Source organism: Scyliorhinus torazame, chromosome 4 (genome assembly GCF_047496885.1).
Source record: "Scyliorhinus torazame isolate Kashiwa2021f chromosome 4, sScyTor2.1, whole genome shotgun sequence".
NCBI classification, from domain to species: Eukaryota; Metazoa; Chordata; class Chondrichthyes; order Carcharhiniformes; family Scyliorhinidae; genus Scyliorhinus; species Scyliorhinus torazame.
The window spans coordinates 208,685,349-208,698,578 of record NC_092710.1 but is presented as its reverse complement, the minus strand read 5'-3'; the positions used below and the strand labels follow the sequence as shown (position 1 = coordinate 208,698,578).

At 45.1% G+C, this 13,230-nt stretch overlaps 1 protein-coding gene across 4 annotated transcripts in view; it reads left to right on the top strand.

Annotated features, from left to right (window-relative positions):
• The window catches only part of l3mbtl3 (L3MBTL histone methyl-lysine binding protein 3), a 230,920-nt gene that overhangs the window by 34,793 nt on the left and 182,897 nt on the right, over nt 1–13,230 (top strand). For all 4 annotated transcript variants that reach the window (XM_072499212.1, XM_072499215.1, XM_072499214.1 and 1 more), the window contains 2 exons: nt 9,187–9,330; nt 9,643–9,754. In XM_072499212.1, the coding sequence (XP_072355313.1) occupies nt 9,214–9,330; nt 9,643–9,754 (229 nt within the window). In that variant the 5' untranslated portion in view covers nt 9,187–9,213. The remainder of the gene's footprint in view (nt 1–9,186; nt 9,331–9,642; nt 9,755–13,230) is intronic.

The window sequence follows — 13,230 nt, the reverse complement described above, 5'->3', positions numbered from 1 at the left end:
TTGGACACTAAGGGCAATTTATCATGGCCAATCCACCTAACCTGCATATCTTTGGACTGTGGAAGGAAACCGGAGCACCCGGAGGAAACCCACGCACACACTGGGAGGATGTGCAGACTCCGCACAGGCAGTGACCCAAGCCGGAATCGAACCTGGGACCCTGGAGCTGTGAAGCAATTGTGCTATCCACAAGGCTGCCGTGCTGCCCTGTAGATTGAAGATGCCTGTGATTACTGCATTACCCTTGTTACATGCACCTCCAACTTCCTGAACTATGCCCAATTTAACCACTACTGTTCTCTGTTCCCAGCCTTGGTCACTCTGAAGCCATGTCGCTGTAATGGCAATTAGATTGTTTACTTCCATTTGTTTGTCAATTCATCTATCTTGTTGTGAATGCTGTGTGCATTTAGATAAGTGGCCTTTAATTATATATTTTTATTATTTTTGCAGCCATCTGATGACGCACTGAGGTTTGTACACATTATCCATTCCTCCAACACTCAGACTATCCATCCCCTATTGCGACCTTGCATTCTTATCTTGTCCACTCTCTATCACATCTTTCTCCTCGTGGGCACCATGGTAGCACAGTGGTTAGCACTATCCCTTCACAGCGCCAGGGTCCCAGGTTCAGTTCCCGGCTTGGGTCACAGTCTGTGTGGAGTCTGCACGTTCTCCCTGTGTCTGCGTGGGTTTCCTCCGGGTACTCCGGTTTTCTCCCCCAAGTCCCGAAAGATGTGCTGTTAGGTAATTTGGACATTCTGAATTCTCCCACCGTGTACCCGAAGAGGCGCCGGAATGTGGCGACCAGGGGATTTTCACAGTAACTTCATTGCAGTGTTAATGTAAGCCTACTTGTGACAATAAAGATTCTTCTTATTAATATTACTTGAACCCTCAGCCCTACTATTTAGTTTAAAGCCCTAGTTATTCGATTCCCCAGAACTTTGGTCCCAGCACGGTTCAGTGAAGCCAACTCCAGTGGTACACCTCCAACTTTCCCTAGTATTGATGCCAGTGACCCATGAATCGAAACCCACTTCTCCCACACCTATCATGGACTCGTGTATTTAACTCACCTTATTTAGCTTACTCTAATTTGCTCGTGGCTCAGGCACTAATCCAGAGGTTTTTTTTACCTTTTGAGGATTTGCTTTTTAAGTTAGCCCCTAGTTGCTCATACTACCTAAATAAAACATCTTTCTTAATCCTACCTATGTCATTGGTACCTCCTCTACAGCCAAAGATAGATTTCCCGAATCCTGGGACTGGGCAGACTCTACCGCCTTCTGGACTTGCACTCTCGGCTGCAGAGAATTGTATCTATCGCCTGACTACACAGTCCTCCACTCCCACTATATTTTGGTTAACCACGCCCTTCCCCCACCCAAATGACTTCCTGTGACACAGTGTCATTCACCCTGCAGGCCCCGCTTTTACCCATAAAGAGTTTAATTAATTATTTTGCTGATTAAATTTGAATTCATGTCTCTAGTCCTGCTTGTTCTTGTATTTTTATTATTTCAATAAATGTTCCACTTACCCCTCTTGAAATTCCCTAATTAAGAGAAATAAGAAATACTCACCTGCCAATCTACTAAGCTTTACAACTCATAAACCCATACAATTAACAACATTACCTGTGTTTTGAAAGATAAATGAGAAAAATACTCATCAATCAATCATACGTCTGTTTTCCTGTGACATGACACTTGGACTTTTCTCAGAATAAGGCCAGTTGACTGAGCCACTGATTGAAACGACCTGGATATCTCTGAGGGTCTGCCTCTGTCTCCAAGTCCTCCTCCTTCTCTGTGAGGGGCAGCTTCTGTCTTCAGGTCCTTCCCTCCTCTGTGAGCGGCTGCTTTTGTCTCCGGGTCCTCCTCCTCTGTGAGCAGCTGCTTCTGTCTCCAGGTCCTCCTCTCCTCTGTGGGGGGCTGCTTTTGCCTCCGGGTCCTCCTCCTCCTCTGTGAGCGGCTGCTTCTGTCTCCGGGTCCTCCCCTCCTCTGTGAGGTGCAGCGTCCGTTTCCGGATCTTCCGCCTCCTCTGAGGGACAGATTCTATCCCCGATCCCCCTCCTCCTCTGTGAGGGGCTGCCTCTGTCTCCTGGTCCGCCTCCTCCTCGATGAGGGGCTGCTTCTGTCTCCGGGTCCTTTTCCCTCTCTGTGAGGAGCTGCTTCTGTCCAGGTCCTCCTCCTCTTCCTCAGCCTCGCCTCTGTTAGGGGTTGCTGTCTGAGTCCTTCTTTTTGTCCTGCTCTTTGCTGCTGTCTGTCTCTGGGTCTTCAGCTCTCTCCTGCCTTTTAGTTTTGAAGTGCTTCAGGGTTTTCTGAGGTGGGGGGGGGGAAGGCAATATCTAAATGCAGCTTTCATTTTTAAGACTAAGGTTGCTTGACAATGACTTAATTACAGTATTGCATCAATTGGAAAAGCTAATTGGCACTAGCTAATTTAATATGTATAAACAAATTAAGGAAATAGTGGATAACAGGCTTCTTAATGTCTTGACTGGGTATAGGAGTGAGCAACTGTGCCGTACAAGTCAGCAAAATCCAAAATGACATCCCTGGACTGAACTGAGTTTGCTGGCCTTGGCTGTAATCATAGTAAGGCAAAGAAATTGACTTCAGCACCAATGAGTTATAGATGGGAAAAGTGGCTAAAGGTTGTCAATGCTGACTGGTTATTTTTGGGAACCCCTGCTGGATGTGTCCACGTGGATGTTTCAGAGCAGGTTTGGGCTCCGATCCCTCCTTAAACGGTTGAAAGATTGGCAACACTCACAAGATTGACAAAGGAAAAATTGTCACTTGGTAAGGTGATAGGTTTCTGGCTGTCATTACAGCTTTTATGTGGTAGGGTAGATCTTCCCATCAGCTATTTGCATATAGTACTAACACACTTGGACTACATTTTTTATTAGATCCATGCAGAAATGTTAATTTGTTTAAAGTAAAAGGTACGAATGCAATAAACCAATGTAGCATGTTGATTATTCATACCTGAATTTTCACAATCAAAGGTTTTAGATTAAGTTTATTTTAATACATTTAGAGCACCCAATTATTATTTTCCCAATTAATGGGCAATTTAGCGTGGCCAATCTACCTACCATGCACATCTTTGGGTTATGGAGACGAAACCCACGCAAACATGGGGAGAATGTGTAAACTACTAAAGGACAGTGACCCAGAGCTGGGATCGAACCTGGGACCTTGGCACCGTGAGGCAGCAGTGCTACTCATTGCGCCACCGTGCTGCCCTAGATTAAGTTTTTAAAAAAGGAATGATTACTGATTGTGGAAGTATTTACCTTATATTAAGCTGGCAACCCCTTCAAATCTTTTCCAAAATCATTAAGGGTCTACGTCTGGAAAGCTATTTTTTTCTAAGATTCGCTGCCGAGCAATCAGTGCCAGAGGCCACAACATCGGCTCCCTTCCCCTCTCGTAGCTCCAAAAGGTCTGACATACCGAAGACTGCCACGGGCATGGCATCATCCTCACCCCCACAGTCTCTGACAGTGTCTCGGAAATCGTGCCCAGAATCCTTGCAAATTCAGGCAAGACCAACACATATGAACATGATTTGCAAGCCCCCTTGCACACCTCTCGCATTTTTCCTCCACCTCAGGGAAGAACCCACTCATAGGAGTCCGAGTCATATGGGTCCCTTGCACCAGCTTAAACTGCACCAGCTTAAACTGTGTCAGGCTCATCCTGACACAGGATGATGTTGAATTCATCTGGTGCATAATTTCACTCCAGGCAACCCACCCTCCATACCTAGCTCTACCCACAGTTCCTCGTCCCATTTCCATCTTACCTGTACATAAGCACATAAGACCTAGGTGCAGGAGTAGGCCAGCTGGCCCCTCGATCCTGCTCCGCCATTCAATGAGATCATGGCTGATCTTTTGCAGATTCAGCGCCACTTTCTGGCCCGAACACCATATCCCTTTATTCTTTTATTCTTCAAAAAACTATCTATCTTTATCTTTAAAACATTTAATGAAGGAGCCTCAACTGCTTCACTGGGCAGGGAATTCCATAGATTCACAACCCTTTGGGTGAAGAAGTTCCTCCTAAACTCAATCCTAAATCTTCTTCCCCTTATTTTGAGGCTATGCCTCCTAGTTCTGCTTTCACCCGCCAGTGGAAACAACCTCCCCGCATCTATTCTATCTATTCCCTTCATATTTTTATATGTTTCGATAAGATTCCCCCGCATCCTTCTAAATTCCAACGAGTACAGTCTCAGTCGACTCAACCTCTCCCCGTAATCCAATCCCCTCAACTCTGGGATTAACCTCGTGAATCTCCTCTGCACACCCTCCAGCGCCACTATGTCCTTTCTCAGGTAAGGAGACCAAAACTGAACACACTACCCCAGGTGTGGCCTCACAACACCGTATACAGTTGCAGCATAACCTTATTAGTCTTAAACGTCATCCATAGCAATGAAGGACAAAACTCCATTCGCCTTCTTAATCACCTGTTGCACCAGTAAACCAACTTTTTGCGATTCATGCACTGGGACACCCAGGTCCCTCTGCACAGCAGTCTGCTTTAATATTTTATCATTTAAATAATAATCCCTTTTATTGTTATTCCTACCAAAATGGATAACCTCACATTTGTCAACATTGTATTCCATCTGCCAGACCCTAGCCCACTCACTTAACCTATCCAAATTTCTCTGCAGACTTCAAGTATCCTCTGCACTTTTTGCAAACTTGGCGCCTTCTCCGTTTCCAACAACCACCTGTAAACATCCGTAATTCTCCCCTCCATCAGCTCACCCTGAGTTAGCAACTTATCTTGTAGAGTATACTTTAGCAGCTAAGGGATTGAAGGGAGATCCTTTTGTACAAAATGCCGCACCTACATGTACCTAAATTCAACCCCCCCCCCCCCCCCCCAAGCAGCTGGATCTTCCCCTGCAACACCTCCAGCCTCACGAACCTCCCTTCTATGAACAAATTACTTATCCACTCTACCCCTTCCCTATGCCAGCTCCTATCTGTCAGATAAGCAATGACGACGTACCCAACTCCGCCATTCTTTTAGTTGCTGCGCCATGCGATCCTCCATCTCTTGAGCCAAAGTTTCCCTCTACTTCTCCCGGGTGCCACAGCCCGTCGACATTCCACTTTGGAGGAGAAACCAGCTTCTTCCACTCATTCTGCACTTCTCCAAGCAAAGCGCCCATTAACCGGGTAGAAAGGGCCAAAACTGAAGTCTCCAAGAAGGAGCCACCTTGTGCACAACCGATCTGCTCATGGTCGCCACTGGAAGTCTCCAAACATGGATTCTGACTGATTTTCTGAATGTTTCCAGCATTTTTTGTTTTTGAATACGAATTAAGCAGGGATAGTAACTTGATAGTAGTTTGGTGAGAAGTTGGCATTTTTTGCCAAAATCCAGTGAGATGTTGACATTATGAGGCACTGCTGAGGGAAGCATGTGCACTTCGGGGTTTTGCATTAAATGTGATGCTTAATTGAAAATGGGGTAAACATTGTAGAAAGGACAAAGAGCTGTGCCTTTTTGAGCCATGCTTTACAGTGGATTAGAGCAAAATAATTCTGAGAGATTTTCTTTTTCATATGTTGACCTCCTGGCAAAGTTCTCAAACGATACGATTTGGTTTATATTTATTATCACATATTTGGGATTTCCCATGGCAATGCCATTTTTTTAATGTTTCCTGGAGGAAGAAGACTAGCAACAAAGGTTTACCTGGCAGATCATGTTTTATCACAAACCCAATTATACTTCAAGCTGTATGTATCAATTGAAAAGTTTGTATCTCAATATGTCTGAAGAATACTGCCTCAAAACTGCGTTTTGGTACACAGGATGTGACACCGTTCTGGTCCAAGTCTCTAGCCGATCAGTTCAAACCACTGCCCTTAATATCTATGTGTTGGAATCCTTCCAAGAGCTCACAGGAATATTGCCCATATCTGCATTCCTGTGTCCAAATATATATGTATATAGCTGGATACTGTGGCACTGTTCACTACTAGCGTCAGTCAACCTTATAAACAGTCAGCAGAAACATGACTGCAGTTGTCATGATATTCAAACACACACATCATGATGGACACACTAACAGGCAAATCAGAGTACACAACACCACAACCAATCACAGACAAGAACACCAACCACATAAAAAGCACGAGCACGACACCTGGTGGTCAGTAGGTCTGGGGAGAAGGGAACAAGAAAGAGCTGTTGAAACACCACAAGCAGGGAGCCCCCCACGTGCAGAGTGCAAAGACCAAACTGTAAATAGTGAGTTTAAATAAAGAAGCGTTGTACCATATGCAACTGTGTTGGCTCATCTGTGTGTCAGAACACCCAACACCACATGGTACAGGAGTGGATCGATACCTGCCTACTAACCTGCCATTCTGGACATGGACCACACCGACGGACCGCAGCCGATGCAAGTCACGGGGAACCTAGGCACCAACTGGAAGCTCTACAGGCAGCGATTTGACCTGTACATCCGTGCCACCGAAAAACAGAATGTCTCGGATGATTCGAAGATTGCAATGCTCCTCTTCTACGCAGGCCCGTACCCAACCGATGTCTTTAGCTCACTGGTGTTCGAAGAAGGCGAAAACCAGGCCAAATATGACACGGTCATCCTCAAACTGGACCAGCACTTTCAAGCTGAAGTAAACTAAAGTTTCGAAAGATACATCTTTCAGCAACGCCTGCAAGGTAAGGAGGAACTTTTTCAACCCTTTTTGACGCACCTCCGGATTCTAGCACAGTCCTGCGGTTACGGCACCACTACAGAGTCCATGATCAGGGACCAGATTGTTTTTGGCGTTGCCTCTAGTGGCCTACGCCAGCAGCTTTTTAAAATGAAAAGCCTCACCTTAGCGTCTGCTGTGGAAGCCTGTGTCCTCCATGAAAATGCTACCTGCCGTTTTGCCCGATTTCAGGCGTCCGAGTTGGCACGGAGGGGGTCCCCAGCCGTCGAATCGGCAAGCCAGGCCGCCCACGACGTTGAACGCATCCAGGCCGTCGATTTCTTCCCGCCCCACGGCCCGGACGACAGCGGCCGCTTCCCGCGCTTTTCGCGGTCTCCCGCGCAGGTGCGCGCCAAAAATAACGGCCACAACGAGGGACGCACTGCGCAGGCGCGCCCACCGCAAGATCGCACTGCGCATGCGCAGTGGCGCAACGAACGCCGTGACGTCATGACGTGCAGCCATTGTGGAGGTCTACACTTAAAAGGGCAATGTCCTGCAAAAAACCGACAGTGCAACAGATGTGCCATGATGGGCCACTACGCAGCCCGCTGTCGTGCGGCTCAACCCATGGATCCGGCGCATCCTCGACAACCTCGCACACGAGTCAGGACCGTCCAGCCCACGCATCAAGACTTCCAGTTAAGTGATGCAGATGACCAGGATGCCTTCCGAGTTGCCGTCATTGATGTCAACAAGGTCAATGCCATCAATCCAGACGATGAGTGGTGTGCCACCCTGACGGTCAACCCGAATTCGTCGCAAACCCATTAGAATGGACTTATAATACAGTTCATATGTTTAATCAGTTGCACAATTTTACATGATAACCTGTTGTTGTTTATCGTTCCAGATGTCGTCTGACTGGACAACTGTTCAAGTTTTTTTTTCTTCTTCTCTCGTTCGCATTTCTGTTATGTTATGGTACAACTGGATTCATGTGACGCACTCGACATCGCCCCATGTACATAGTTCCGTCATAGACACATGCTGCACACGGCACGCACACACTCTTAGATGCACTCACGTCACGATCATATTTAATACCACGTAGGCACATATCTTTGTAAAAAGGGGGGATGTCATGATATTCAAACACACACATCATGATGGACACACTAACAGGCAAATCAGAGTACACAACACCACAACCAATCACAGACAAGAACACCAACCACATAAAAAGCACGAGCACGACACCTGGTGGTCAGTAGGTCTGGGGAGAAGGGAACAAGAAAGAGCTGTTGAAACACCACAAGCAGGGAGCCCCCCACGTGCAGAGTGCAAAGACCAAACTGTAAATAGTGAGTTTAAATAAAGAAGCGTTGTACCATATGCAACTGTGTTGGCTCATCTGTGTGTCAGAACACCCAACACCACAGCAGTAAATTGCTATCGCACTGCAGGATTCTCTCTAGGCCAGGGAGTCGTAGATGGAACTCGGGAATCTATAGGTATCACCCAAATTACTATGTCTTCACGAGAAATACCTCCTTCAATGTGCAACTGCATGTGACAATGAACACAATTATATATGCCAATAATTTCTATGCAGGCAGGAGCCATTAGCATTCTCTAGGCAATGCAGGGGTTCTTACTTTATTTGAGTCACAAGCAACATTACGAGATTCGCAGCTATGAACCAATATACAAATATAAGACCATAAGATCTAGGAGCAGAATTAGGCCATTTGGCCCATCTAGTCTGCTGTACCATTCAGTGAAATCATGACTGATCTGATATAATCATCAACTCCACTTTCCTGCCTTATCTCCATTAAAAATCTATCTATCTCTATGCTGCTTCCCAAGTTTCCTTTGCAGTGGTCTGACTTGAATATCTTCACAACAATACAAAATTTCAAGCATCCTTAAAGCTTCTTAAACATTGTGATACAGTCCAAAGAATTTCATCCCAAGCCTTGCGTCTTGCCTCTTCTGTCCTGAACTACTGAATTGAAAATCTTGGATTAGACATTGTGATTTCCTTGCAGGACCATCTTAGCAGCTAGAAGAACCAGGACCCGAAGAAGCCATTAGACTTCTCTCTCCCTCACAAACCCCCTCCCAACCACTTACATGAGTGCTGGGACCCATCCTTTGGATTCCTGGCAATAGCCTTCTGCCACCCAAAATACTGCTCCCAACTAGCAAGGGCATCCCATCTGATTTGGGCAGAAGATTGACCAGGTTCATCCAGGTGAGGCCAAGGAGTTGGATTTTCCCTGGCTTACACTGTGCTAAGAACCAGGTGGTTTACTGTCCATCTTGGTCTGCATTTACCAAGGAAGTACATTTGGGGCTAAAGTATCTGAAGAATAAACCAAATCATCAAACATTTGGTTAAAATGCTTTATTTGGTTATTACTACAGATCATAATCAGATATCACCCCAAGTTGTTCTTTCCCTTCAATAGATTTCTTGCTCAACAGTAAATTTAGCAATGGAGAAGAGCATTGTGGGTGACTGTGTCCCAACTACTGATAGCAAGGACTTTGATGTTTTCAGTGCGATGGACTGGAAAGACGGAATAGCAACACTTCCAGGGAGCAATTTAAAGGTAAAATTTGAACAATTCTTTGAACTCCAATTTTTTTTTTTTACAGGCAAAGTAGAAATAATGCATTTGGTACAAAGTGTATATATCTATAACAAGAATATAACATTTTGTAGAAAGATTACACAAGCGTTTGACTGGTTGTAATTCTCTTATTTCATCATATCTACTACTACTGCTGATGTGTGCTGTGGTTAGTTGTTACATGTCTATGATTTGTTACGTTAGGTATTTCCTGGAGTCAGAATTACATGTATGGGAATAGTATTAATAATACAGATTAATCTCAAATCAATACATTTTCTTTGGCTTCAGTTCAGAGTAAATGAGTTTGATGCTTTGGAGATCATCACAGATGAAACAGAAGTAGAAAGGATAAGGAAGGCAACTGCAACAACAACATGGAGTGTGCCAACAGCACAGGAAGGTTAGCAGAGCATCTTGGGATGATTTTAATAGTTTGTGTGCATGTACGAATATTTTACAAGATTTCTTCAATTGTGCTTCTAAACTAATAACATTATTCCTAATTGTTCTTTTACAATATATTGATCCGTATTCTAAATTCTTTCTGGAGTTTATACTTCCTTTCTCTTTTAGTTGAATAATTTTTCATTCCATAATGATAAACGTCCAGTATCCTCCGTAGTCAGACATTAGGATCTATTTCAAATGCGCTTTAAAAATAGCCTATGTCATTCAAATGCATTTCATCCTGAAAAACACTCTCATTCATAAAAGCCATTCAAAAAAGTTAAATTCCCTTAAATGGTTAGTCTGTTGTAAAAGTGAACACTTATTCACTTAATACATCAAAGACAGATAACCATTTGAAAATCTCTTAAAACTAGAGGTCAAACTGTGGACACTGAGATAAGTGATTCTGGCGTTTTCGGAAACATAGCCTAGCATTCATAATGGGCTCAGCTATAATAATAACCCCTTGAAAATGTAATCAATGGAGTCTATTGAAACTGGAAAAATAAATGGCCATTTCTCGCCTCAACTATGCCCAGATGTCCTTTCAATTCAAACCGTGTAGAGGCTGCTTTCTCCCTCTCCCTCTCCCGTGAAAACTGCTTGACGTCTATTTTTAATTTAAAACAGGTCTGGCATTTAAATCACTTCAGATCATTGCACTATTGATTACAAGCGGTCTTCGTTTCAGGTTTGAATGAATAAGATCACTTTTCCCCATTGGAAAAAAGTACTCTAATGCATCTCAACACTTGAGAAACAGTAGTCAATGAGCCATATAATGAATTACTCTAGTTGAAACATATGCATTATCGTATGGTAATATTTGAAGTTGTCAAAACATTTAGCACTTAACTGTCAGAATATTCCTGATTCCTCAGCAGCCTTCCCCCAGTGGTTACAAATGAGGTGGTTTTCTCAGAGCTTCCTGAACTCTCAACTTCCAGTGCACAAAAATAGGAGGGTGTGGAAATTTAGATTTCCTAAAGGGCTCACAATGATGATTTAGACCACAGAAGAGGTGTGAGCGGGGTAATACCCAAGGCTTTCTTGACCCAAGAAAAGGTCACTTAGAAATAACACGAGTCCTGCAAATTTACAACTATTGTAAAACATACTAAGTATTTGTCATTCCCGATTCCATTCCTGCCTGGTGAGATGCATTATAGTACTAGATTAAAATCTGGACACTGGAGTCCTTTTCAAAAAAAAAAGTTTTAATTAAAATTTTTCAATTATACCAAATATTACAAAAAATTAAATTTTTACAAACTCACAAATACAATATTTCAGGAAAAAAATACTAAAATGAATTAAAAACCCACATAACCCAAACCCCACTCCTCTCCACCCCAGCAACTGACGGTGATTAGTTCTTTAAAATCGGCAATGAAAGACTGCCACCTCTGCTAGAATCCTTCAACTGATCCCCTCCAAGCGTATTTGACCTCCTCCTGGCACAGAAATTCCATTAGGTCACCTAACCATGTTGCGGAGTTGGGTGCAGTTGGACACCTCCGCCCCAGCAGAACTCGCCTCCGGGCAATCAACGAGGCGAAGGCGAGAATATCTGCAGCCCCGGCGAGTCCAACACCCCAAATATGGCAACTAGAGGACAGGGCTCCAATTCTACATTTAGAATCGTTGACATGGTGCTAAAGAAGGAGACCCAAAGGCTCACGGGCTGGATTCTCTGCTGGCGGGATGCTCCATTTTGCCGGCAGCGCAGGGGTTTCCCGACTGCGTGGGGCTGCCCCACAATGGGAAACCCCATTGACCGGCTGGTGTAACCGAGCATCCTGCTGGCGTGCTGAAACAAAAATGTGTGTATGGCGGGACAGAGAATCCAGCTCCAAAAGTTTGGGACAGAACCAAAACATGTATGTGTGATTGCCCGGACCCCTGAAACAACACTCAACCTATAATCCACCACCGGGGGACAAAATGCTGATCTTCATCTTGGTAAAAGTCAACTTATTAGCCCTCCCAAAACTGGATTTAGGGAGGAAAACAAAGACATTGAAAAAGAAACATAACCCTGGAAAAATGTTGGTTTTGATAGACTGGACCCTGCCTGCCAAGGTTGGGCGAAGGCTATCCTACCTTCGGAGATCAGACTTGTGTAGTTCAATTTATGTAGTTGATCCCAGCCCCGGGCCACCCGGATACCTGAGCTTGATTAGGCCATGTGTGCCTTGTATGATATAATCTCCCCTCTAACAACTGTTTCCAAGGCATGGAAGAAGAGACCGACCCATTCCCATTGAACCCCACCCACTCATCTAAAGCCTTTGAAATGCAGGCGCTAAACCTAGTGTATGCCAGCACCCCATGTTCAACCTCCATACGGGATGTTGAACAGGGCCCACCTCTAAAACCAAATGGGCAGCACGGTAGCACAGTTGCTTCACAGCTCCAGGGTCCCAGGTTCGACTCCCGGCTTGAGTCACTGTCTGTGCGGAGTCTGCACATTCTCCCCGTGTCTGCGTGGGTTTCCTCCGGGTGCTCCAGTTTCCGCCCACAGTCCAAAGATGTGCAGGTTCGGTGGATTGGCCATGATAAATTGCCCTTGGTGTCCAAAAAGGTTGGGTGGGGTTACTGGGTTACGGGGATAAGGTGGCGGCGTGGGCTTAATTGGGGTGCTCTTTCCAATGGCTGGTGCAGACTTGATGGGCTGAATGGCCTCTTTCTGCACTGTAAATTCTATGATTCTATCATTCTAAGTCCACCAAGTGTGCAGCATAGTTCGAAATGACTATCGCCGAATATTCCCTTTTCCTCCGAAGAAGAGATCTACCCATCAAAAAGATGTCTATCCTGGAGTGTAGCCTATGAACTGGGGGAAAGAATGAGAATTCCTTAGTCCCTGGATGCATGAACTACCACAGCTCCCCCCCCCCCCCCCCATCTCTTCCATAAAATACTAATAGCGCCTTTGCTATCCCCAAAGAAGCCAACGACCAGCCTAGAGTGGTCTAACTTCGGCTCCAACACACAGTTGAAATCTTCGGCCCAGGATAAGCTGGTGTGTGTCCGAACCCGGGATGGACGTGAACAGCTTCCTTATAAATGCCACATCATACCAATTTGGAGCATATACATTACCCACCAATGACCCAGTAACAATCACATACCTGCCACCCAGGTCTGCCACGACTTATCCGCTAAGAAACAAATCTGCTTGTTAATTAATATTTACAACCCCTGGGCCCCTACTGTCGAAGCCTGAATGAGATGCCTGGGTCACCCACCCCTCCGGAGTCTGGTCTGGTCCCTCACCCGCAAATGTGTCTCCTCTAAAAGCACCTCATCTGCCCTTAAATTCTTCAGGTGAAAGAAAACTCTCGACCTCTTCACTGGTCCCCCAACCCCTGCGTATTTCATGTGACCAACCTGATCAGGAGTCTCTCACCACCAAACCTTCCC